General features: G+C 36.5%; 1 protein-coding gene across 1 annotated transcript in view; it reads left to right on the top strand.

Moving 5' to 3' along the window:
* The window catches only part of SPATA17 (spermatogenesis associated 17), an 86,313-nt gene extending 67,421 nt beyond the window's left edge, over nucleotides 1–18,892 (top strand). Inside the window, exon 10 of the mRNA XM_018921252.3 lies at nucleotides 18,627–18,892. Coding sequence (XP_018776797.3) covers nucleotides 18,627–18,707 — 81 coding nt within the window. The 3' untranslated portion in view covers nucleotides 18,708–18,892. The remainder of the gene's footprint in view (nucleotides 1–18,626) is intronic.
* Nucleotides 18,893–27,999: the final 9,107 nt, after the last annotated feature.

The raw sequence follows: 27,999 nt of genomic DNA, 5'->3' as shown, positions 1-27,999 counted from the left end.
AGAGAGATAGGAGTAGAAAAGGGCTATTTATGACATACCTAATGCTTTATTGGGTCATTATTATCAGGAAAAAACCCAAAAAGAACTACAAAACCTCAAGCTCCTCATGGCAGTTTAATGGAAAAAGGCCTATAGGCAGGTGTGAGGTCATACTTTCCTAACTGTTAAATTTGGTAGACCTCTGTGTCACTTTGTTATTTCTAAACTCTATGAAAACTTTGAATATATCAATGTAATGAACAAAATTATCTGTTCTAATGAATCACAAGACTGATGGGCATGTAAAAAAATAGTAGAAAACCAAAAGAATTTTTGCTTAATAGCTTGTCTGCTGAACATAACCCTCTTTTGAGTTTACCACAAGATTATATCTTTGTGGATGCAACCTCTATTACAACCTGAATAACTGATAACACTGCCGTGATCTCTGTTCAGTTTCTGACAGCCTTATGCTAAACAAGTTTCTTGTGTTGTTGCTGGTAAGGCTGTGTAAGTTCTTCCAAGGAGTCAAGTCAGTGGTCAGTGGCTTTTTTTAATATTAAATACAAAAAGTTTCTTTGTGTGTGTGTGTGTGTGTGTTCGTGTGTGTACGACCATGTCCTAGTTGTATTTTCTGGAGGTTTTCATGTGTTTATTGCTATGCAATTTAATTCAAGTCACAGAAAGATTAGTATGTAAATTATATAATTACTGTAGAAGCAAAAGGGACAACAATGAAAAATATTACCTTGTTATATTTCTTCTGGAAAATGAAAGGATATTAGCATAGGCTTCCTCTAAACATAATAATTAACATATCTATGTGAGGAAAAGTTAGTCGTTCTTTTTTCATCTAGTTATAATCCAAAAATTTTTATCTCACTCCATTTACAGTTCAAAGAAGTTTGTGTTAATGGAAAAAGTGTTCTGTTCTAATTCTTCATTATAAATAAACAAGGAATGGAAATACTATACCTTTAGTGAAACTGAGTCTAGTCAGTTTACTCAGTAAATCAGTATAAAACATAAAACTGCTTATATATTTTAAGTTTTACATCATCTATCTAAATACATTGGAATGCTTTTGATAGGATTAATATAAGAAGTTTCAATATAAAAAATTTGCTAGTTGCTAAGAATTTAATCTACAATTATAGGTTCCAGCGTAGATGGACAGCCAAGGGATCAAATACACTTACTATAGTCTTTCAGCTATCAAAACACTCACATATGTTCATATTTGCTGAGGCAGAAATAATAGCTTATAGTCTTTAATCGGTATTGGAATTAGTTTGCATATGCATTTTAGAAAACTGACTTTAATGACAGCATTTAATGTTTTCTTATTTGTAAAATTCAGGAAGTGATAGTTTAAGATGTTCCATTCTGATAGATTCTTCCCTCTGATGCCTTATTATAGGTGAATTACAGTACAACTGAATCACAGTTTCATTATTTGCATGGGCATTTTGGCCCGAAACAGGATTTTATTATCTACATAGCATAAAAATACCCAGGACTGCAAAGAATTAATTTAGAGAACCTAAGCATATTGCACAGAACATAAAGTTGACCTTTACCGTCTGCAGCTTTTGGAATGAAGTGGGATGTGGAATACATCGTAGATTTAATGTGGCACAACGCTGTCTGCAGAAACTTGGGTGGGACTGTGACTGCCTGCCCATTGCACCCGGTGATTGAATCTGCTGTCACCAGCATCCTGATAATAATGAACATTCAGCTTAATGACCGTGATTATGATTATCATAATTGATGTGCAAGTGCAGTGTGTGGGGATCATTACAGCTGAACTGTACAGCAGAGAAACATGCCTTAGTTATAGATAATTTTACTTTTATGCATTGATTGGGATAAAATACACCTTTCAAGTTCAACAGGCCAGATTGATATAATTTTAGTAAGATTTCTACATGTATGAATTGATGTTTATAAGCTTCCCGAAAAACATTCATTCTAGTTTTTTGTTTTGAATTGTTTCATTCCATTAATAATGGGAAATAATTAAATAATTAGATGTTGTCTAGTGGAAATCACTTATAGAATATTGCCAGCATTAATCAAATATCAACTTCAAATAATTCTGATCATCATGGCCTTGCCTGGGCTAGGAAACATAGCTCTTGTAATTCACCACCAACACAATTCTGCTTCTGGTGGAGCAATGGAAGCAGGGTTGTGGTCAACTCTGCTGGCATTTTCACACTGTACTATGTAGCCATTAGAGAAGGCAGTAGCTGTTCCATGTATAAACTATATCACTTCCATCTTTGTCACCAGAGGCAGAGAATTACTGGCTCAGATTCATCCAGGGTAGATAAAGGCACAATCAACAGCTTCAGTCAATTTTGTTGTACAGTGGTTGCCTTCAACTGTGATTGCATGAAGTTGCAGAAGTATTTTATTAAATCATGACACATATAACAGATAAAAATGACTACATATTCCAAGCCAGAATTTATATAAAGAATGTTACAACATAAGTATAATGAAAAGTATAGTTTCTTTGTTTTACACTAGGCATAAATTTGGCTCTTTGTCCAAGAACTGACAGGTTTTCAATCTGGGTTAATAGAGAAAACAGAAAAAATTCTTGTAGCGGGGGAGAGAGATTTTGTCTTTTTGAAAATTAGTTTTATCTCTTGTAAGGCCAAGACATAAAGCAGTCATGTCTAGGGAATGATGTCATTATGAAGCAGAATTTTTGGTACACTATTTGTGCTTACCCATCCCTGTCTATACTGAAATTTACTTAGATTCCACCTGAACTCCATTTTTCTAACCTTCCAGTGATTTGACCGGAGATCATAGGCATGATCTGTGTGAAGTCTTAAATTTGTTCTTGCTCAGACTGTGACTTCATTTTTATCAAAGGAATTTGCTTGTTTTCATTTTAATTAGAAAAAGAGATTATCCAAGAACATTTTCTAGTGCGGTGTGATACTGGCTAATGAATGTGCATCTGAACTGTCAGCTTTATTACCTTTTAAAACTTTAAAGGCCATATTTACCAGAGTGCTTTATGACAGAAGTTACTAATGCACAGGAGAAGTGCTAGCACATATTTGGAATATCAGATTCCTAGCTCCCCCACCAACCTCGGTGTGTTTTCCTAGGCAATACAGATCTCACACAATGTGGCAGCCAGAAGGGAATTATTAGATGGGCTGTAAGAGTTTGCTTGTTCCAGTGCTGGTTTCCTCATGAGCCATGTCAAGGATAATAAGGGTTGTTGCCAAAGTGGGATGCACTCTAGTGACCCCAGCCCATGACATGGCTCCTGCATGGTTATTACTGCTGGCATGACTTGATGAATCTATTCAGATGCTCCAAGTGGACCCTTAGTTTGAGTTATCAGCTATCTCTTCCAACAAAACACTGCTTTCTCTCACTTTTTTTGGTATCCTGTGTTCTGAACCAAAACAAATTATTTAAATCCAAGGATCTGGTCCTTCAACAATACATACTGTACTATTCAAGAAAAGGCTGTCTGCTCTACCCTGTAACATATATTTTCTGCTCTCAAAAGAACCACTTGGAGCCCGAATGCTGCTGTAAATAGTGATTACCTTCCTCCACATAGGTTCATTCCCTCAACAGCATTACTCTTCAGAGCTGTGAGCTCTGTGGAGCTCAGGGGTTTGTCCCTCTGATTAAACAGTACAGAAAAAGAGCAGTGTTTCCCAATTTAATATCACAGAAGAACTTAATAAGCAGATGGTCTCTGAAACTGGGTTACAAAAAGTATCTTAAAGTCACTTTTGCAACTTCTACTTCTGATCTCTTTCTCTTTTTTTTTTTTTTGTAAATGTCATACTGTACTGTTGAGAAGGACAGGTATTGAGGAAAGCAGGAGTATGCCATGTTCAAAAATAGGAATCACCAGATATTACCTCTCATTCACAGGACTAGAATGAAATCTCTCTATTTATAAGATGCGCCCATTTCGTTTTCCAGGGAAGCAAATGACAATTCCTACTTCTGACAGTTCACATAATGATCTTTCCCTGTCCTTGTGACTGTGACTTATTTACAGAATTACATTTTGTTATGAAGATCAGTTTCAGTGCTCTCACTGGAAAGGTTCTGAGTTAGAGATTGTTTCCTTTGAGAAAAACCTGAAGGTTATCACTGCTGAGTTGCTTTTGAAAAATGCTATTCTTGATATACAATTATTAATTATTATTAACTATCATTGAGCTTTCAAATTATTTTCCTGGTTGTAGAAAGATGGTAAACACTGTGAAGCAAATTAAAACATGCAAAATGTACCCTTGGCTAATGTTCAACTAAATGCAGAAAAGAATCTGTGCATAACTAGAGGGCTGAAAAAACTTTCTAGTGGTTACTGATGAGTCACAGGGTCTGATTTTGAAGTAATGCTACAAAGTAGTAACTGAGAAGAGTCAAACCATTCAATTAATTGCATAAGAAGAGAAACTGTCACCACTAGTCAAATCAAATCCATTCTAGTGGTTATTTGTAAGGTTTTGTGGGCAACTAGTTGAATATTTTATAAAACCTGATTTTCAGTTCTGTAATTTCTCAGCGGGAAAATGCAGTCCCTTGATGATGATACGAGGCTTTGAAGAATAAATTGATTTGAAGGAGAAAATTAGATGGCACTTATTATACTGTCTAACTAGCAATCCTCTGTCATTTGTCTGTTGGATGATAAATGTCTTCCTTTCCCTACCTTCCTCATTTAATAATGTAACTTACATCTTAGTGGTATAAAAGAAAACCTTGTGTTTTTAGTAAGAGTTAACTTTAACCAGTGTTTCTGCAAGTGAGATGTATGTATGTTTAAGCTTTATAAATATTTCCCATTGTACACATTGCTTAAACATTTTAAAGCCTCTTATTTAGTCAGAAACACTTTAGAAATAGAGTATCTTGCCCAATTCCTTCAGTACGTGCTTAGAGTGCATTTCAGTAATTTGTGGCACAGCTTTAAATTGCAAATAAATCAGTTACTCTAGGAACAGTAGATCCTGGAGTTGCAGCTAATTTGTTTATATTGGTTTTAGGTGCTGACTATTTGGATATGATTTTGTTTGTTGGAATTCAAAATCCATACACTGAACTGGGAAATCCATGGCCGTGCCTTTTCATATCAGTTTTGGATAAACTGTTCAGTATTCTTGGAATTAAGTAGATTTTTTAATATGTATGTCAAACATAATGTATTTCAACTCAATTCAATTTGCCACAATATTGAAGTAAAAAGGCTGTATTTCGAAGTCACCTTAAAATTCTTTATGGAACTTATAAAAAAAGTAAGCTACTTATTATTTGATAATACTCATCAAGAGCTGCCGCGCTGCTGCGTCGAGTGCACTTTACTCCCCTGAAAGTGGGGAGGAGGCAGCACCGGCTAGCTGGGAGCACAGCAGCAGCTAGCAGCGGGGGGCACTGCCTTAATTCGCCGGGGCGTCAGGCAGCACCTTCGACAGGACAGCAATATCGAGAGGAGCGGCAAAAGCGGAGAAGCTTGAGAGAAAAGAGGACCTTGACTCGCTTGGTGCAGTCCAGAGATTTATTGTCTCCCGGGAGTTCAGATGGGAAAAGGCGGAGAACAAAGAGTAACAGCAGTATATAAAGGGGGTGGAACATAGGTACAAGAAGCAATGGGGGAAACCGAGGAGGGGAATCGGACATAACTGACACGGGCGAGAACTAATGACATAAGAGCTAGGGAGGGGCCCGGAGCACCTGCCCAATCACCTTCTAAGGAAGGGAGAAGTTTCTGGAGAAATGGGCAGGGCCACGGGAGATGGACAGGGCCCGGGAGGAGGGGAAAAGCAACAAGGGGGTGGTAACCATGGAAACGGGGGGTGGAGACAAGGGCTTGGCAGTATGCCCAGACTGGGAGGGAACCATTTCAGGGAGAGGGGGAAACCAGGACTAAACCATCAACATAGGCTTAGGGATGCAAAATGCGGAGAACATTATAAGATGGGGAGAACAACACCAACGGGGAAAACAATACAAATGGAAACTGAACCCACACCACAACAAAAACCTTGTTTGTGCTTGTTAAATAGAGTTGAAATTAAAGTAACCAAAAACTTTTCACAATCATCTGAGAATTATGTGGGCCATACAACTGTTGAAAGCTGCAGGTTTGAGAGTTGGTCCTCAGCCCTAGTGTAACTGAGATACATCCATGGAGCTGGGTGAATTGGCATGAGATAAGATTCTGACCAATATACTTAATATGCAATTCAGACAGAATGTTCTAGGAAAAATGGTGTTACCTATTTTCTCAGAAAAGTAGACTTGTAAAACCTCATATTTAAATGTACTTTGCTGGTGAGTTTGCAAAATTGCGGTCTAAGATGAGAGACACATATTTTGATGACTTTCTTGCAACAGGTTCATATAGGACGGCAGACTGTTGCATCTTGAAATGATGTCTGAATTAGTGATTTGGCTACACTGACTCATTATGATTGTATGGTTTTATAATTTAAATGCTAATAACACCTACAGGTGTTCTAAGATATTATGCCAGGTATGAGCCCAGGTTGAAAGAAAGTCTGTAAGTCTGCAGATTTTTTGTTTGTTTTGATGCTCTGTCCAGAGAGCAAAAATACATTATTCTCAGGGCAGTAGATCTTCATTGCATAAAAATGGATTTTAGAGTAACCTGCATTCCCTGAATAGGAAAAACCACAGTAAAAGCTTTGTGCAGTTATGTTGGAATGAATGAGACATGGAAAGTAGTAGACTGCTTGTTGTCTTAATGGTTTGATGTAAGATTCTACTGCTTCTTTCTTCAAAATTTATATTATGAATAAATTCTGGACTAATTTGCCCCATTTTAAATCATGGTATGATATCCACTTTGCATTGATATCCAGATGAATAAACACTTCAGTGTTTATTCATGTAAGGCAATGAAGAGCTGGTTTCAACATGCCCTTTACAAACTCATGTTAAAAGGGTGTTCCCCCATGATAAGCTGTATCATTTCTTCTCTTACAGTTTTTGTTGATAGTACTTGTAGGGAAAGTGAAAGGCATATCCACATGAAGAGTGTTTTTATGAGTAGGTGATTTGCCATGTGTTAATGTTCTAGAATGAAAGTTATGGAATTATTCAGGACTAACCTTTGCACTTCAAATTCAAACTTCACTTCCATATAAACAACCTTACAAGCTTTGGTGAATTAATGTATAGAGGTAACCACACCTGAAGTAGAGGGGTAGGGTACAAAGGCTGAAGCACACAGTACCAGTTTCACAACTGTATTGGTTTTGTTTCTCATAATGAGATTATTTGAGAAGGTACTTACATTCTGATCATGATAATAGAAAGTAATAGTATTCCTGGCTGGTAGCTTTGAGACATGTCAGTATTTCTCACCTGTAGTAATGTGAAGGAATGGCAGCATGTATGATAAGTGCTTGTCATTACCAAGCAAACACCCTGCTCTTTTAAAGAATAACTTCTTAGGTGTGAAAACCTTAAATTTAGTGGGGGGGGGGGGGGGGGGGGGGAGGAAAAAGAGCAACAATAAAAACATTGCATATTAACAGACTTTGTGCACTAATGCAGAGCTGCTTGATTGAGCAGTGTAATGTCAACCATGTCTTTCTTCTAATGCTAAAAGTAATGCACATAGACAGAGTGACAATCAGAATACAGCCTCCCATCAGCTGTAATTAATCTTTTAGTTAACAAAGACTAGAAAAGCTTCTCATCAGCCTCTTCTGAAGTCTGAGGCACCCTGTTTTTTGATGTTTGCATTCTGAGTAAAATTGTCCCCACCAGTTCTAACAAATTGAAACACCAGGCTAATTATGGCAGCTAATGAAGTGTGTGGAATGGTCACAGCTTGTCGTGAAACTGTTCCTTCAGCTCAGATTAGAGTTTCATCAATCACTTTTTTAAACTGATCCAGAATTGCTTCTGCCCAGTGCTTGGCATTTTTAATGCTGTTTCTGTAATTGGTTTTTTCCCCAAAGCTCAGGCTATTTTTTGAAATATTACATTCTCAGGACAGGACTTACAAACTCCAGTTTATAAAAAAACATTTCATTATTGCCTCTATCAGCTGATCAAGTGCTAGAAAGCTAATAAAAGAAGCAGAAATATAAAATTTGATATATTGCTTTTAATCCAGCTAAAGGTAGCAATAAAGCATATACACATATATGTATATGAATCATTATTACTGTGGGCTGGATGTACACTGCAATCTCCTGAGACATGGTTTGTGGGCTGGATGGTTCAAATCCCACTGAAAGACTTAAATGAAATGAATGACTTCGTCTTAGCTTATTTCCTAGTGGGTTGTGGTCCTCCATATATCACTCAAAGAGTTTGGCATGATTTGTAGTTTTTGCAGATGCCCAAGCCTCTGGCAAAAGGAAGGCCAAAATGTGTTGCTATTTAAAGAATTTCCACACTTCAGTTCAAATATGAAGTCCTCAGAGAAGTATGGGAAACTTTACAGTATAACTTATATTGCTACTACACTGTCAATGAATAAATTAGCATATAAAACATTGTAAAAATTCCCAGTTCCTCTTCATTTATAAGATATAATCATACTCAGCCATACATTGAAAGTTCTGTATAGACATTAAAGGCATAGATGTTAAAATCTCAGGCTAAATTCTTTCCTCAGTGTGGCCAGCAGTGTTGAATCTAGTTCAGAAGTTACCCACCTGAAAAATGAAACAAACTTTTGCTTATGCAAAAGACCACAACCACAGACTATAGATACACAAGTTGTTGCATTTAATATATACATAACATGTTTTCATATCAGAACCAATGCAGCATGATTTTAGTTTTTGAATTGCTCAGCAATCTATTTTTAAAATTTGTGCTAATAAGTGTAATCCATATATTTTTTTCTGAAGAATGTTGAATTTGTAACAATGTTTGGCTATAAATACCAGCTGTACTTCTCCCCAAAGCTTTTAATCGGCAAGTTTGTCAGAAATAACTTCATGCCAATGCCAAAAAATCTGTGGCACCTGAGTGAGTAATCACTGTAGCTGCTGCTATTCCTGAACTGTATCAAAGAAGTGGTGGATTTACACAGAAGAAAAAGTGCCACTGAAAACATGACACGTAAAGAAGATATGTTATCATATATGAGTAAATACAGACAGAAAAAATAGCAATAGGTATTAGTCTAAAAGCTTTTGTTCTCATTTTATTGATTAATGAGAGCATTTGTAAACACTGGATTGAAGATGAGTAGTTTCTCTAGTGTTAACCCATCTGCAAAGTAAGTTGAGGAAATATTTGTGTTTGATCATTTCTATCTCTTCTGAAGGTAGCTTGTATTTCTGGAGGAGGAAAGCTGATTTTCTCTTTAGCTTTCATCAATGCTAGGACACACTGATGACTCATGTTTAGCCAGTTGCCCACAAGGACCAGGAGCTCCTCTTCTGCAGAGCTGCTGCCCAGCCTGTCAGCCTCCAGGCTGCTTTCCTCTAGGATGAGTCTGTGCCAGGTGAATTTGTCCATCCTGTGTTTTGTAAGGTTCTGTCAGGCCATTCCTCCAGCCTGTCTGCATCACTCTGAGTGACAGCCCTCCAGTGTCCCCATAGTACCCATTACTTTGGTGTGATCCAGGAACATGAGGAGAGTGCATTGCATCTGCCCCTCCAGGTCACTGAAGGAGATATTAAGATAGGCCCCAAGACAGCACCTGAGGAAATATGTTGGTACCCAGGTTCCAGTTGAGGAGAAGCCATTCATTGCTTTGAACCTGAGACTCCAGACAGCTGTTAGTCTATTGGTCTGCACATCTAGACTATAATTTACCGGCTTGGTTAAAAGGATTCTCTGGGAGATTGTGTTGAAAGCCTTATTAAAGCTCAGCCAGACTGCATCATCCATTGTTCTCCTTTGATCTGCATATCTAGTAATTTCATCACAGAAAACAATCAGGTTAGAAAGTGTCATCCAGAGCCATGTGAAACCAACTGAATCTAACTGAATCTAGCTGAAGTACTGGTTTTGCGGCATATCAGAAGCCAAATAAGATAAAAAATACTTTCACTTGAGGATTTCAACTCAGAATTTTTCCTCCTTAACTCCTGGTGGCATGATTTTGGCAAGTTACAGAGAGTTGCAACTTGGTCTTGGCAGGTTAAATATTTTCTGGCTTTAGTTTAGCAGGTTAAAAGTGGATCTGAGTTTTTCTTGGCAGTGAACACTTGGCACTGGCTTATTTTCAGCTGGAAAGAGAATGTGGTAGTTGAACAGATTAGACAATGAAGGGGGCAGCTTACAAATGGCCTAAGTCAAGATGTTTGTCCCTAAGTGCAGTAGTTTCTAATGCAAGTCCTGTTGCTAGTGGAGTGTGTGTGATGGATGGGACAAGAAGCTGATTTAAAAATACTGTTGTGAAAATATGTCCTTTACTCTTTTTCATCAGATGATTTTTAAGTCTGTGGGTTTTTTTGTACACAGGAATATGTGTTAGGCTCCCCCTCAGATTTAATAGCTTCTTTAAAGTCCAATATATTTCTCATTAGAGTGTTTTTGTTCTTGACAATGTTATTTATAAATCTTAAATAGATTAAGATAAACTTGTACTCCCCTCTTCAGAGATATTTTGTTAAGAGGTAGATATTTGCATGACACCAAATAAACACCTCATGGGATTCTGAATATTTACTGAACAATTTCAACTGCACATTTGTTTTTTAGCCCAGATTCAGTAAAGTTCAAGGGTATCCGAGTATGAAATAGCTTGCAGAGAAATTCACATTGGTTTCTTAATTTAATTTACTTGTAAAAAAAAGGCTACATAGTGAAAAAATTGAGTATTATCTTAGGCAATTTTGGTTCATATATAGACAGTCAGAATAGAATTTGGGTTGTGTTGTTTCATAACGTTGCCTAAAGTATGGTAGAACATGCACTGTAACTTTGTGCAGGAAACTATACTTGCAATATTAATAGTGACTCTGAACAGGTCTCCAAGTACCTGGAAAGTGTCTACATCAAGGTGACTTCTTCTTCTGTAGGTTAGCTTTATACACTTAAAGAAATTAATTATCTGAACAGTTATTTATAAGGGAGACTGCATTTCTTTCTAAAGCATTGCAAAACTAGTCCATGTTTTAGAGGAAGGACCAGACAGTGCCTTGGCTTGCAGATCCTTAATAAATGGAATAAATGAATGTAGAGAGTACACCTGGGAATTCCACCCTTCCTTCCCCTTGGGCAACCACAATGACTGCAGGGTACTAAGTAAATGCAACAAATGCAAATTTGGACCACAAATCTTCATTGCTGGTTATATTACACATGACAAAAAGGACAGCCTAGTTTCAGATCCCAGGTTAATTTTACAGAGGCAATACTTACAGAAAAAATAATTACTGGACCACGTCCTTCCCCTTTTTTTCCTTTGTCCTTCCTTGCACAAAACTTCCATCGAAACCCAAAGATAATTTGCTTGTGAGAAAGGACATTAAGGGTTGACACATTTGTAATCCTTAATGAACATGGCTATCACATAATATCTTACTTTAGGAATAGTGTGCTCTCCTTGTACAGTGGCTCAAACTATTGCGTTTTGAAGAGCATTATTTTAGCATTATTTTCTGTCATGTCGTAGCTTAATTTGTACAGCTGTGAAAGGGGATACACTTTTGTTCCTTTCTCCAAACTGCTTCTAACCATGCAGGAGCTAAAATAGGCTCTTTTCAAGCCTAGAACATATTCTCCTACCTTGCATGGATGAGGAAAAGAAGTTTTAGAGCTTGATTGTCAGTTGCCTCCAGCTATCTCCAAAGCACGAATTAGCAAAATTTAGCTGCAGAGCGATGAAAGAAAACTTCAGTGAGCACAGATGAGTAGCAGAACACTCCTTTTTCCAATACTCCAGAAAGGGAGGAATGGAGTTATAATTTCCACTTTTGGCTGTCCCAAGGGAACACACTTGGCTGTGCTGCTTGTACTTGACACATCACACAGAAAGCATCTAAATCCATGTGATTATCAAGTCAGTGGTTTTTCAAACTCATGAGCTATCATTAGAAATCTTTCACAATTTCTAGCAAGCATTGTTTGAGTTTGGCTTACTCATTTTTAATTCATCAAAAATAAAACATGTAAGAGTCAGTGATGATTATAAATATCCATGAAAAATTAAGTGTAAAAATAATGAAATGTTTGTTACATAAATTAAGTAGCAATTAGCGTTTTCTCTTTCTGTTTGGAAGATAGGATATTAAAATAGTGTTGTTAAATTTCCTACTGTGAACATAATTTCCTGATTCTTTTTTACAACACATTATCATAATGTCAGTAAAAGACTAAAACTAACAAATAGAAAGAAACTTGCCTGATGTAAGAGTAACACAGAAGGTTATAAAGTTCCCTTTTATGATGGCTATACAATATCATTTTATTTTAAGATCTAATAGCAAGTTGATTCAAAGGGTAAGACTTACAAAGTCATTAAAGCAAGTAGAAAATTGCCTTTTACCATAGTCACCCAGTCTTTTTAAATCAAAGAGTTTTATTGTTGGTGGTGATGTTTGCATTTGCAGGAGGTAATTAGGGAATGAGTTAGGCATCACACTCAGAGCCCTCAAGCTTGTCAACAAGAACTATAAAACTTCACTTGAAAAAAAGAAAAGTCAGTTTAGAAGACAAATTGCAGGGACTAGAGGGAAACAAGATTATAACATTTTGGGTCAGTTTGACCTCTGCTGTGTCTATCCACAATATGGAAAAACTCATGTATGCTTCCATGAAAACTTTACTGTTTTATTCTTTCTTCTCCTACCAGAAAGAACAAAATGTAGAGATTTTCATACTGGTATCAGTAGTACACAGTTGAAGGAGGAGGCAGAGGTTAGTTTCTCCTTCTCCTCTGCATCATGTTGGTAAGATGAATAGGGAAAGGTGCAATTTTACTCCCTTCATCACAGCAGTGGTCACTTATCAGCTGTGGGGCAGGGAGCTCTGATGAGACACGCTTTTCCCTGGGAGTCAATACCTCTGAGCTGACACAATGAGATCCAGCCCCTAAGGCATGATCCAGGCTTTTGTTATTATCTCTTACATGAAGGGGCTGGTTGACCCAATTGGTTAACACATTAGCTGTTCAATTTTATGGCCTCAAGTCATGGAAGACCTCTTCCTAGATTTTGGGTTTTTTTCTCCACAGCAGAAAGTAAAATTGTCAGTCTGTGCCCACCAGCCACAGAAACAGTTATGCCAAAACAACTGTGTCCTGAACTTTATGGCTAATTAGCTGTTTAAGCTGTGCCCAAGAAATAGGTTCTGTTGCCCATGGGAAGTAGTGTGAAGCTGTTATTAATGTCCCAGCTCATATGTCTTAGTAAGTCTTATGAGCAGTGCTGCTTAAAGAGACTAAATGTACAACAGGGAATTAAAAATTATAGTACCCCTTTCACTGACTGAAATATTGTAAACTTGTTACAGTGGGGCCAGGATTGGTGTCAATGTACTTTGTGTGAAAAGTGCAATAGAAGCATTAGTATTTGACAGCCCTGGTTGAAATAAGTGAAATTAATGGAGCTCTTTTCATATACGACAAGGCCATGGCACCCCTTTCATGCTGCTTACAGACAGAGAAAAGTCAATACTTTTTTATTACTTGATGCTGACCTACATTTTGCACTACAAGTGCCAGACCCACTAATTGGTTTCAGTTGTGAGAAAAGTTTGCCCCAAAGAAACACTGGAGCAGATAAATCAATCTTTTTTAGGGTAGCTTAGTGGGTTTTGAGTACTTGAAATGACATTTGTGTTGTATTGACAGAATGGGTTGTTATACTCATTTTGTCATGTCAGAAGGCCCTGTACTAGTTGGAAGTATTGTTAACCAGTATTGATAAATTTGCTGAGAATAAAAGTTAGCTGGATCAACATTTTACTTGTCTAACAGCTTGCTGTTTCTGGTTTGTTTCCTTATTAGAGACCTCTGTGGCTATTAACAGGTCAGGAGGCTTACTATGACAGCTCAAATCAAAACTTTAATTTTACTATTACAAGCATTAGGATCATAGGAAATTCTTGAACATGACCACTTACTGTTTAACAGGTGGGGTTGTGGCTGAGAGCTGAGAGGTGACACTTGGCAGTACTGCCTGGTTTCCAAAGGAGCTGTGCACATGGGATGTCTCCCGACTTTGTGGGAAAGCAGGATTGCTCAGTGGCTTACCCTACACTAAGAACATTCCTGCTGCAGGGACATTTGTACAGAATTTCCCATTGCATCCTAAGGTCTTGGTGTGTACCTGTGGATATTAGTTTCAAAGTATTGTATCCTGGTTTTACTACTCAGTAGCATGAAGATAGAATTAATATTCCAGCAGCTGTGCTCGTTTTTCTGTTATTCTTTCTGCCACTAATTCCTAACAGAATTTACATTCAGAATAGGCATTCCGTAAAGAGAAGAACAGAAGAGGCCTAATGTCTCTATAGGAGCAACAGATACAATTCCAGCACTACAAAAAAGTTTTTTCTCAGATGCAAACTTTTCATGGATTGGTTTACCTTTTACACAGCACACAGTGCCATGCTTGTCATAATGCATGTATACACTGTCTTTAGTATTTTTTGCTTGACTCAGAAGGGGAATCACTGCTCTGAATATCTGCTATTGATGGAATGCTTTATATTTCAGAGAATGCTTTTCATTATACAATTTATATTTGAAACTTCTGCACAAGTTACTACTTCCTTAACTCATGAAGGAAATCTATAGCCTAACACAAATTTAGTCTCAACTCATGCAACCAAATCTTTACTTATTCAGCAAACACAAGTTTTGTCATTAGAGAGAAAGGAAAGGCTATCCTATCCTGTAAATCAGACAATGTGAGTTTTTTGTATGGTTATTGTTCCAAGTTAATCACATGCTTGACAGTTTCATAATTATTATGGACTTGAGAAATTTGATATGTGAAATTACCCTGAAGTGCGTATGCAGGAGCTGAGAATAAGTGGTAATAATAGTGCTCTCTGGGCTTAGAATATGAGAGTCAATATGCTACTGCTGTTTGTCTGTTCTTGCTTTGGTCTGAGGCATCTGACTTTCTACTTCCTTAAATTTCGAAGAAGATACTCTATGGCAATTCCTATCTCATTTTTATCTGCATTTTTATGTCATGGGATATTGTACAGTACTAACAAAATTGCTTTGAAAGAAACACTGTTAGTACAAATTTGTTTCCAGAATATCAGAGAAGTAATTTTCAAGGGCCTCCAAACCAACCTGATGTTCTACAAGGTCTTGTTCATTTGCCAGCATTTGTAGGTGATCTGTATTTATGTAAGTCTGCATTGTCAGATGAAAAATGTCTTTGGAATTTGCTTTAATAACATTCCAAATATAGACTATATTGGCAAGTCTAATCTATGACATCAGAGTGCTGATTGAGACAAATCTTTGGTGGCTTTATGCCACCTTTTCTGACTCCATAGTTTCAAACTGATGAGCTCACAAGCTCAAGTATATAACATTTTGAAAGGGTCCATAGGTCTTGTGAAGCTCTGTCAGTTGAACTTGAGTCACTCACAATTCACTAGAATGAAAGGAGTCAAAGCTGGACAAGTTTAAAAAGGAAGTGTTATACCAACTTTGTTTGAGAATTTATAAGTAGCTCTCAATGCTGAGAATTACAGGTCTCTGATGCTGAGAGTTGTATGGTATGATTTAAGAATGCATTGTGGAAAAATTTCATAAAGCTCAGTTTCATGCTCCTGTCGTCCCAAGAGCACAAAACTATGGACTGAGCTCACCAGTATGTGCGAATTCATATTTGTAAGTCTACTCATTCCAGCTACCAACAGAGAGGAACTGATGGTGAAAATAATTTTGAAGAAGCCTGTTTTTCTCTACTCACAACCTATGTTCTTCAAAAGGATTATTTACATAACTTCATAACTTCTATGCTATGTACAAAACAGCCTAAATTCAAGATGATTCCCATCAGAATCAATGAGCAGTGGATCACTATGCTTCTCTTCATGTTTTGAGTGGTCATTTCACCATCATATTAGATGGATGTGAGAACCTGGCCTCCAGTTCCTTTCCCTTTGTGCTGTGAGGTAGATCTTGCAAGGCCAGATGGTGTTTTCAGGCCTTACTTTATCTCTCTCTTGAAATCTGATTAAAATTTTCATCTTCAAATATAGAAAAAATAGAAACAAGATCTGTTTCCCAAAAAGATATTTATATTTTATATGCATGCTATGCAATTATTACCTAGTATACATCCTAAACTTCATTAATTAATGTAACTGTAAAGCCAGGAATGCTTTTATTTATCCATCAGACTTTGTAATGTTTCCTAAATGTGGTCAAACATAACTGCTGTCGTCATAATCAGAGCCAGTTGTTTAAATGCTCAGTTGTGAGTATCTAGTGGAATAGTTTTAAATAACAAGATAAACAGTACAGCTGCCAAACCAAAGTAATCTTACACTGAGGGGGCGTGTGGCACAAAAAATTTCCTCTTTGTCATTTTGATTTGAGTTTGAAGCTGGACCTGGGCTTAGTTCCAGCTCAAAAACACTGCTCACTTCAAAGGCTCCTAAATCGTCCCAAGGAGCTAATTTTGGCAGCCAATTGTTTTTGTTTGGCCAGGAATCCTAATAGCAAGAGCCGTCTGCTCCAGCAAATAAAGATCTCTGCAATGCTCAGCATTCCCATTCCTGATTTTATCCTGATAGGGGGCTGCACAGGTTTCACTGGTCTCCCTATCTCACCCAAAGTTCACCACTTGCTAAACTGTTCACGATTTGTTAACTGTCCTGCATGTAAATTAATGAGATACTTTCTGTATCTAAAAATAATAGATACCATGTTCTGCTCTGAGTTACTGCTTAATCCTAAATTATTGCTGGATTATCTGCTTGCTTTCTCAGCAACTAGAACTGGTTTGTTGATTTTTCCATTCCCATGAACAGAATTAGTCTGGTTAATTTACTGAATTAAATATAACTAGCTTAGCTTTAGAAGGAAACCATTTGCAGTTGTGTTGGAGATACTATAATATTTATTATAATAATCATATGGTCGAAGTTTCCTATGGTAAGAAAGTGCTTGTGATGCTGAACAGACCCTGAAAATTAGAATATTGTGCCTTTCTATAAGTTTAATATCAAAATATGCAAATAGGCTGTTTCTGTTGAATAAGAAATTGGCCAATACAAGGCATAGAGAAACATTAAAAAGTAAATCTTGTAAATCACTTAGGAATGGGATAGTACCCACTTTCACACCACACACCAATTATTTAATTTTGAATGTATGTCTACCTTGCTATTTTAAGATTTATGCACCAGAAATTTGGAGGAATCATAGTAAACAAATTTAAGTATGAGCTGTAAGAATTTATATGGTCTCAGTTTGGCAAAATGCAATGCAGATGAAAGGTAGGTGGGCCCTCTTAGTGTCTGCATGAAGCTTACTCAAAGTCAGAGGTGCTCTCTTGATAGAGGTACAGCTGAACTGTGCTCTGTGAAGTAGCTAAATCCAAATTGTCCACGGAATGATAATTGTGTTTCATGTCCTTAAAAAAATAGGTTTTATTCTCTTTTAAAGATGAAATGAAACCTTTCAGATTGGGAAATGTGTTGAAAAGATTAAACTTTTCCCTTTCTTTAACTCATGGCCTCAGACATTGCATGAAGATGTTTCCATTTCCTCCACTTTCACAGAGCTACTTGTTGGCAATAGAAAACCATACAAAGTATTCAGAACAACTTCTTAAAAATGAGTCATCAGATCCTAGAAATCTGAGAGTTCACCTGTGGCATGTTGCTTTCTAAAAGTAAAAACCATTTTAAAGCAAACCAAGTATTTTCTATTGTTACACTATCCTCAGAACTTCAGGTTCAAGGAAATAATTTTATTAAGAAGGCTTTAAAACCTTGATCTTAAATACCATGGACTTGCTAACCATTTACCATGAGTATTTATTACTAAGTAGACAAATCAAAATATGGTTTCGAACACTTTGTTTTACTTTCTTGTTTGTTGGCTGAATTGATGTTGTATTCTTAAGGCACAGCTTCACTTGTGTTTCCCTTATTCAATTTAGATTTTTAAGCATTTGCCCTTTAAAAATTGAATGTAATAAAGAAATTTACTTTGGGAAAAAACATGTTCAGGAATCTCCCTGCTTCTCCTAATCAATTTGTTGCCACTACTGCTTAATTAATACATATTAATTTTTAAAAAATATTTCTTATGGAGCTGTTTTAATACCTATATTTCAATGTTAACCAGGGTAGAAAAGTTTAAGTATAGCAAGACTATTGTGCTTTCTTTAACCTGCCTGGTTTCAGGGGGGAGAATAAACTTTTGTATACCATGATTTGCAAAATATAATTTCTAGAGCAGGAAATTACTGCAGTTTTTCTAGTTGCTGAGAGTTTGAAATACATATTTGCTTTCAATTAAATCCATTCTTTTGCTCCTCTTCAAGGGAATTTTCATATAATGTAAAAATGTGTATTTAATATTCACTATTTTGCATAATTTGCATTCAATCTATACAACAAAATGTAAATAGAAAACAATATTTAGAACTCTAAAATACCTTAAAAAAAAGCCAAACCCACTTAGGCCTAACATAATTTTTTTTCTCTCTTTTCTTTAGGACTTTGAAACACTGTTTTCCTCAATTGCTCTCTTTGAAAAATTTGGAAAAACTTACTCCAGCAGTGGGCAAATAGTGTAATTGTCCTGGAGACTAAAAACCATAAGACACATGAAAAGTAAATGTAATAAATGTATTACAGCAAATACACAGCAGTATGTTGAATAAATGTCCCATAAAATACTCTTTCTGTGATGTATACTGTGTCTGAAATAGTTTAAATTGATTTCTCTTGAACTTTAGGCAATATGGCTTCCAAGATGTATCAAAAATGTATTTTAAAAAAAGTATTATCTTAAAGTAACAATATCTGAAAAAGCTGTATTTTATTTAGTATAAATAATTTAGAATGCAAAATCAGAGTCATCAAGTAAAATATTCAGAATCACTTTTATTTATTACACATTTGTGAAGTTAACACTAAAAAAGGAAAAAAGTGTAAAATTTATTTCTTTTTTTCCCCTCACAACTATAAATGTATCTGGTTCATCACTGCTGTTCATCATTTTCAGGGTTAGGTATCCTTGACTGATCCGTGACTTCAGAAGTGCAGGATAGACATTAAATGGAACATAACATATTTTAAATCCTTTTAGCATTTCTGTGAGTGAAAGAACTTAAGTTTTGAAAAAAATAAACTTCTGATAACATATATACCTTATTACTAGATCAGTTCTTCCATTTCCATTTAATTTTTATCAGTACCTGTACATTAACTCCTAGTCCCGTATGCTGTGAGTACAAAATCATGGGATACTTGGTCAGAAGAACACATTTGATCACACAAAATTTATGCTTTTTTCCTCTGTTCATTAACAAACATTCCTGCAAAGTATCGAGTATCCTCAGAGCCCATCCACTTCAAAAGGCTCAAGGAATTCAGCATCACAGGAAGATAGCATATCTAAAGATCAAATTACAAGCTGAGTCTTAAAATCATGTGAGTGGCTTTTTACAGGAATTTTATGCTGAATTTTCTATGATACCATATTTGCTTTTCATATCATTTGACTATATTTGAATCAAATATTGATTGTTTATCTGTTACTCAATGGTAGGTTTTTTAGTACTAGTTTTTTAATGTAATTCTTATGGCCCCTATAAATGTGAAGAAAACTTCAGTGTCTGTTTGTATGAATACTTTCTGAACCTGGTCTAGTGGAAGGTGTGCCTGCTCATGGCATGGACATTGGATCTGAATGATCTTAAAGGTCCCTTGCAACCCCAGCCGTTCTCTGATTCTATAAGCTAGGAGTCACAAATTTCCTTTCTATGGGTTTTCACCTGTCAGGCTATGTGAAAAAGTTTTACTGCTACTGCACACCAGAGTAAAAGCCCTTCCAATTCCATTCCAGCAGATTGCAAGAACAGGCACTGTGCTGTACTGGTATTACTTTTTGCAGTTTGTTATTCTCAAGCTTTAAAAGGTTGATTTCTGTTATAAGAAATTAAGTCTGGGAAGCAGGAAGCAGCAACCCCAGTGGCTGAGTTTCCCAGATAAGATTTAATCTGATCCAATGTATCAGAGTGCTTTAGCTGTTCCTGGAAGGGATTGAACATGAGACACTTGTGCAAAACTGTTGATGAATAAAGATGGCATAGTAATTTTTATATGTGAGAGCTATCTATTTGATTGCTTCAGCTTTAAGGTACTTCATCACAGTAATTCACCCTGCATTGCCTCTTTAACTTCATACCACATTTTCCCATCAGTCCGATTAGAAATGGCAATGCCTTTATCAGATTAATCTTTCTTTCTCTTTCTTCCTTTCAGTGTGTCTGCCCCCAGGACAAAGCAGAGCCTCCCATGCAGCCTGTAGGGTGCTCATGGCTCAGGGGCCGGAGCACAGAGGGAGGTTAAACCCAATGCTTCCAATGGGAATTGTTTGATACATATGCACCTTTCCTCCTCTTGCCAAAAAAAAAAAAACCCAAAACTTTTCTGTTTCTAAGCAAATAACCAGAAATGTTCTTACACAAAACCAGGTCTGTTTGCTTTATTAGACAAATAAATATCCACAAAGTGAGGTTTGGATTTTGGGTGTCTTTTTCAAATTTCATTTCACAGGGAATCCAATATTCTTTATCTGGAGTTCAAACAGAATTTATGCCATTATTTATGGGAATATAGAATCCAAACTATTTTGTGTAGCCACAGTATAATCCCAGAATCCTTTTATTTGTCATTAAGTACATCAAGCACTTATTTACATTTACACAAACCATTTGATAATTATTCTAGAGGGACCATTTTTTTTCTGCTGTCTTGCTTAAATCAAAATGTTTGCATGTGGCAAGCTTACAGTTTCAACTAAAGCCCATTAAAGCTGAAATTTTGATATTTTTATTCACTGCAGTAATATAATGAACAAGACAGGAAGAATTTTGATGCTATTGTTGTGCAGCCAACTGTCAGTAAAAATACTGATTGTGTAAGAGGTTTTACTTTACTCCTGTATAACTTTCTTCCTGATATAGTTTACCCTTCTGTTTTAGCTATCAAATTGCTTTTTCTAGTATATTTGACTATTATATTTTTAACATTTTATGTACTCTTGGTTTTCCTAATTAATAAAATTGTTCTTTTATAGCATGCTATGTGTTTCAGAGAAGACATTTCTGCCTTACAAGAGATGTTAATATCTATTCTCACTGTACAAAATCTTAACATACAGAATGGCACCAGGAAATGAGCTGAGCACTTTGAAAATTTATAAAGGATTCCTGGATGTTGAAGAGTCTGCAAGGCTTGTAGCCCTTAGGAATGTAGTTGGCTATGACATTTAGCAAAACTCTCACAGTGGTACATAAAAATCAAAAAGAATCACGTGATTGTAGGGAAAATAGACAAACATCAGTCTTCAGAAAAAGAAGAATGTATTGAATGTATTTCAGTTAATTGTAGTTGAACAAATGTGAATAGTTAAACATCCATAGCCAAACTATAGCAAAGGACCTGATTGCTGTTCTCTGCAATGATCAAATATTGCCTTCAGCATGCAGCAAGACAAGAATGTTCCTTGGTTTTCAGCAGCAGAAAAGTAGTTTTTGTAATTTGAACTGATTTAGTTCATGTGAACAGAGGAGAAAAAAAAAAACGTCCTTTGGATTTTTCCTACTGCATGTCTGCAAAGGCCTAACAAGACCTTTAGAAAACAACCAATGCTGGGAAGAGCCCATCCTACCAGCTCCCTACCATCTCATGATATCTCTTAGATATTTTTGTCTTACATACAAAAAGCCTGTAACATAGTGCTTTGATGTCCCTTATATCTGAGCAATTTTTACTGATCATAGATCTTGAGAGAGTCAAATAATAATGTTATTTGGTTTGTATCAGATGCACTGGCCTGCATTCCAGCTGCTAAGCATTCAAAGCCTCTTTGAACCTCTTTGCTAATGACCAGTGAATGATCTTTGGATTCAGCCATCTCTGGGAATGGCAGCCCTCATAGAAGGATGAAAACAAAGTCATTAAAAGGGAACAGTTATGTGCAAAAACTGGCTCAAAACCTGCCTCATCCTGAGAAGCTTCAGGTATATTAGAAAATGTCTGGTAACATCTATTCTTAGCAAAAATATTTTCTGTTACTCAGTGGATTGAAGATCCTTCAGTGTTGCTACCCATCAGTTTTTTTCACCCCTACATAGCTGATGTTGTAAACACAGCAAAATCTCTTAATTTAGGCAATTTAAGGACTGCCTTCTGGGCTGATCCAAGATGTTCTCAACACTTGTCAGGGAAAACATTTAGCTTGCAATGCCCTCTAGAGGCAGATTTGCCATAGCAGTGGTGGTGCCTGCAGACATGCTGTTCATTTTTCTATTTTATTTTTAATTTTTTTTTTCTCAGTTAGCCACATGTCACATTTCTATAGGAGCAAAGATCCAAGTGATCTACATGGCTCACTGTAGACTTGTACTGCAGATGCTTCCAACTGAGATGGGGCCATATTTAAACTGCAAAGCAACATGGTGATGCTTGCAAACAATAATGGATTTTTATACATCACTGCTTGACATTGAATAACACTCTAAAATATCCAAATTAAAAATATTTCTAACAGATTATTTTAATTGCAGAGGATGTGTTTGCCACATGCCTTCCATAAATCTGTGTTGCCCAGTTTAAGGAATTTAGAAGCTCTGCTTAGTTGAATGAGGTTCTCTGTCTTTTTCTAGCAGCCATGGGCTATACACAGGATAGCAGAGGCTGAAAAGCAAAGGAGGAGTATAATTCCTTAATATCTAAATCTGGATTGTCCCATACTAAAACAGAAACACTTTGACTACAAGGGAGTCACATCCATGTAATCTGAAACAGAATTTGAGCCTTGAAGCTTTTATTTGTCTTCATTCATAAAAGATTTTTTGGGATGAATTTTCCTTCACTGGCTGGCAAAGCTTTCTGGTAGGCCTGAAAAAATGTCAGCAAAGAGTCTCAGGCAATGTTGGCTTGGCTTCATATTCTTCCATCTTTTAATAGTTCAGCTCATTAATGAGAAAATCATCTGGCTGCTGGCACAATCAGATGCAGTCACTTATCAGTACATTGAGTTCAGTTTATAGTACTCCGATTCATATTCATGATCAGAGGATGCAGTGGAGCAATTCATTTGTGCACTGCTGCATTAAGCAATCACTGCCAAAATGTGACATATTGAGAGTTTGCATTATACTGCTTCCTTTGAGCATCTTTGAGTAAAGAAAATCCCAAGTGCAGAAATCTGTTGAGATAAATCACTCAGCCACTTCAAGAAAAATGTTGAGATTCCTTGTATACATCATTTAGTTTAAAAAAATCCATTTACTGGTGCTATTGTTCATGTGGCGTGGCCACATTCTCAAATGCAAGTTTAGATTATTTTAACAGCTAATAACATGTACAAACTAGATCAGAATTACCCCAAACTGAACCATGTTTCTTACACTTAATTTATTTTTGCTGTTTAATGAAAATTACAGTTGTTCTTGTTTTGGCTGAAGATACTCAGCAATTTCAAAACTCCAACTTTTTACATTCTGTATATCATGGTACAAATAAGGAGTACTTGAAGTCTGGACATGCTCACAATGACTCAGTTTTTATGAAGGGACAGTGCTTATAAATTTGAGGGAGATACATCTTGTGTAGAGTTGTGAGAAGAAGGTGAGGCCAAGTTTAGTCACCTTTTCATTTATTCAAAGTTTGAAGCATGCTATAGTTGTGATTCCTCATCTACACGCTTCACTTGATTCCATCAGATCATTTTCTACTGTCAACTTCTGTTAACTTTTCTTCAGATTTAAAAAGTCTGGGCTACTCGATGGTAAGAAAGAGAGCTAGAGAGAGAGAAGAAAGAGCGAAAGAGAAAAAAAGAAAAAGAAGAAGAAAGAAAGAAAAAGAAAAGAAAGAAAAGAAAAGAAAAGAAAAGAAAAGAAAAAAAGAAAGAAAAGAAAAGAAAAGAAAGAAAAGAAAAGAAAAGAAAAGAAAAGAAAGAAAAGAAAAGAAAGAAAAGAAAAGAAAAGAAAAGAAAAGAAAAAAAAGAAAAGAAAAGAAGCTGTGATCACTCGAACATAGCAGAGCTAAATTTCTTTTGGATGTGCCCTTAATGTAGTTTCTCTTGCCCGAGTAGGATTGTTCTTGGTTTTTCTCATTGGTATTTTTACCAAAATCTGGGTCACTGAATCACTGGTAAGAGGAGGAAATAGGCACAGCATGTAAAAAAAAAAAAAAAAAAAAATTAAATGGGCTGCTCATACTTTATGTTTTTGCAGCAATAATAATTTCACTCATGCCTAATAGTCACCTGTGTTTTGGCACTGACAAAACAGTTGCTGACATGAGTCTCTCTTCAGTTCAGAAGGCATTTGCTGGCTTCATTTTTCTGTTTTTTAAATCCATGTCAGATAGGTAAGATTGCTGTGTACCTGCTAGGGATCATTCACCCCCATGGTTTTCTTTCTTTGTTTGAGCTTTGCTTTCATCCTCCCACTGGATCCATTTCCCCTGCATCATAGGATACTTCTACTATATGCTAATAATGGCATAAAAAAATGTTCTACAGAAATTAGTTAAAATCAATTGGGAGTAAAAAGCTCAATTTTTAAAAATATTTGTGTTTGCAATATTTTTCTCCCTCCTAAGATCCTGTATCTCCTCCACCACCAAGTGTTGCCATCTGCGGATGAGAGTAGAATTGGTTTGCCATCAATCTTTTGCTCTAGACAGCAGAGCAAATGGAGTATTCTGAAGCAGTCTGTGTGGCTCTTAAACAAAACCTGAATATTATTTTGAACAGAAGGGGCTTTCTGACTTTCCCCAGTCTTCTGAAAAAAACCTCTGACAGTGCCATAAACACAATCATTATGGAGCTCTTAGCACAAGAGTATATCTTAATCCCACTCAGAATATATCAATGTATGCTATGTTATATTTTCTAAAATTTAGAATAATCCTAAATCCTACTTTGTCCAGATGATTTATTTTATTTTTCAAGTACCTTAGTTATCTAAGCTAGTTAAGCCTGTAGGTAAGTTAAATTTAGGCTATAAATTAAATGCTGTTAAGTATTGTTCCTCTGCTAAACTGTTAAATTTAACTTATATATCAAGTTTAAGAACTTTTGAGTGCCATTAAGCCTTTAGGCCGTATTCTTTTTTGTCCTTGCCCTTTCTATCCTTTTGTCACATGCACCTAAACACACCCACACACCCACACCCACACCGAGTTCTCAGTTAATTTCTGTTTTGACTGACTGGATTTTCTTTGTTGCTTTTTTTCCCTCCAAGTGCCTAAACCATCTCATAAGTAGCAGAGCAAACCTTTGCCAACGAACTCCGTCATGCTGTCGCTCAATATTAAATCAGGTTTTTACCAATCCCCTCACTGGTGATTCTTTAAATGAGCTCAAACACTCTTTTGTAACATGGGGACCATACTGGGGGCTACTGGGAGTAACTGGGAATGGTGGGTGTGTGCCGGAGGCAGCTGGGATATACTGTGAGGGAAAGAGATCATACTGGGGCAACTGGAACCATGCTGGAGCGACTGGGATGATTGGAAATGAGCATTCAAAAGGAAAAGAGAGTAGAAATTTGAGAGCCATTGAAAAGGAGAAAAACAAGTAGTGATTGGAAGAACTGTAGAAACCATCCTGCTCATGTAGACCCAGCTAGTGACATTTATTGGAAATACTGGGAACACTTTATCCAGGCTTCAGACTGGAAAATAGAAGAGAAAGAACTGCTCTGGGCAATGGTATGAGTCACTGAGTGCTTGGTGCAAGGCAGTAATGCAGTAGTTCTTATTCTGTGCACAGTCACTCAAAGCCAGATCTCTGGAGAAAGGAATTCACTGTAAAGTCCTGCTGCCCATGAGAAGGCAGGAATTCTGACTGAGACCACTTTCCATTGCCTGGTACCACAGCTCCTGCAACTTGTTAGTTCGTCACTCGCAGTGCAATGACAGTTGAGGAGGATGGCCATGACAGACAGCTGTGTCTGTGAGCATCGAGAGAGAGCTTATGTCTGACCTACTTCTGGCAATGATTAACACATGATTTAGCTCTCATCCGTTTCTATTCATGGTCATATATCTCACAGCTGTTGCTGAACACCAAGAATTGGGAAAGGCTTTTGATGACTCTATACAAATGCATCATCAAACGGTGAGATCTGGTCATTTACAATAACAAGTTACGATTCTTGTTAAAAAATAGGAATACTTGCTCTTGTTGCTCTGAAGTTTTTATTTCTTTTTAACCACCAGCACATTCTAGAAATGTTAAAACAGTGATGGTGTATTTAATTTCTCATAAAAACTGTCAATATGCTTATTTAATTTCTCACAGCTCCTATGTGTTGAAAAGAAATTGATGCCTAAACAGGCTACCTGGAACAGAGGCTAGACAGTGTTAAAGGAATAAAGTAGATATTTATTAAAAGGCTTTCAAAGGATACACCTTGGGCAGTACAAGAGCCTGGCTGTGGCTCTACGCAAGATGGACCCAAGATGGCTGCAAGATGAACAAGCAGTCAGGAGTTTTCACACTTTTATAAGTTTTGCTTCATTTACATATTGGGCTTAATTGTCCAATTACAGCTTCAGGTTATGAATTCTCATCCTCCCAGATTGCTCTCCTCAATTCTCCATTGTTTATACTTTCTGAGCCCAAAGCTGCAACAGTGCCTTTGGTTCTTGGGCTGGAAAAGGATTGCTTTGTCTAATTAAACTGTGAAGTGAACTTGCTAACACTTTATATGAAGTTCAGAGTTACATACTAATGCAGTACAGAATCTGGAATATATGAAAGCTAAAATTTAAGGCATGAAAACTGCCTAATAATAATCAGTCTAATAATTATCTTTGAGATGTTTGAAAGATTTCCAATTTTATGTATTCTTATTCAGCTTTTTTTTTTTTTTACAGTGGAAACTGAGTGATTCCTTCTCCATTATAATTGTACCAAAAGGGACAAGGTACTTTTTCTGCATCAAAATTTAACATATTTACATCTCTGTGATGATAACAAAGAAAAAGTTCTAAATCTGTGGCCAACTGGGAGCTAGCAGTGCTTCAATAGTTCCACATGCATGGGCTTAAAAGTTAATAGCTTTGTTAGGGATAGCAAGTGGAAGTTCATTTGATGTTCAGTAGCAGCCTGGTAGGTGACCACATCTGGACTGGGAGAATATCTCCACTGACTGAAAATGTTTCTGGCAGGTTTACTTATCTACTTATCTATTATCTAAAAATGCAAAGAAGCACATTGTGCAAGCACAGCCATTTTGGAGGAGGTTTTAGAAGCTCTGAGTAAGGGCAGACATATGTGAGGAGGATTTGAACACCAACAATTTTCTTGAATTCAGACAGCATTGCAATTTTTGAAAATCTCTCCCTTGATACCATCTTGAGATCCCCACAAATGACAAATGTAAAATCTGGCTCTTTTGAGTATCTTTATTTCTGTTCCCTATAATTTCCTTTCACTTGTTTGGTTCTTCTTCAATAATGATTTCTCCAAATATTAAAAGATTTTGGCAGTACCTGCTCACCTCTCACATGTGTTTGCTTCTGCTCCACAGAAATCGGACTAATATAGATGAACTTGTAAAGGTGGTCAGATACAAAAGATTTTCACAGCTCTTCTTCTTGAGGGCATTCAAGCTAGAAAAATGTGTTCTTAAATCATAGGGTTTTTTTAAGAGCAGATGCAGAATTGGCAAAGAAAGTACAAGTATTTATTTAGAAAACAGGTGAAAAAAATTGTTCTGATAGTTTAAGAAATTAGAACAAAGTGAAATTTGTGTTTCAGTCTTGTGAATGTTTGGTATAGTTTTGTTATTCATAGATTTTTCTCAAAGTCCAGCAGCTAGGCAGAAATTTTGGAAG

This window comes from Serinus canaria, chromosome 3, assembly GCF_022539315.1.
Source record: "Serinus canaria isolate serCan28SL12 chromosome 3, serCan2020, whole genome shotgun sequence".
NCBI lineage: Eukaryota > Metazoa > Chordata > Aves > Passeriformes > Fringillidae > Serinus > Serinus canaria.
The sequence above is the reverse complement of the archived record's forward strand: the minus strand, read 5'-3'. Positions and strand labels throughout refer to the sequence as shown.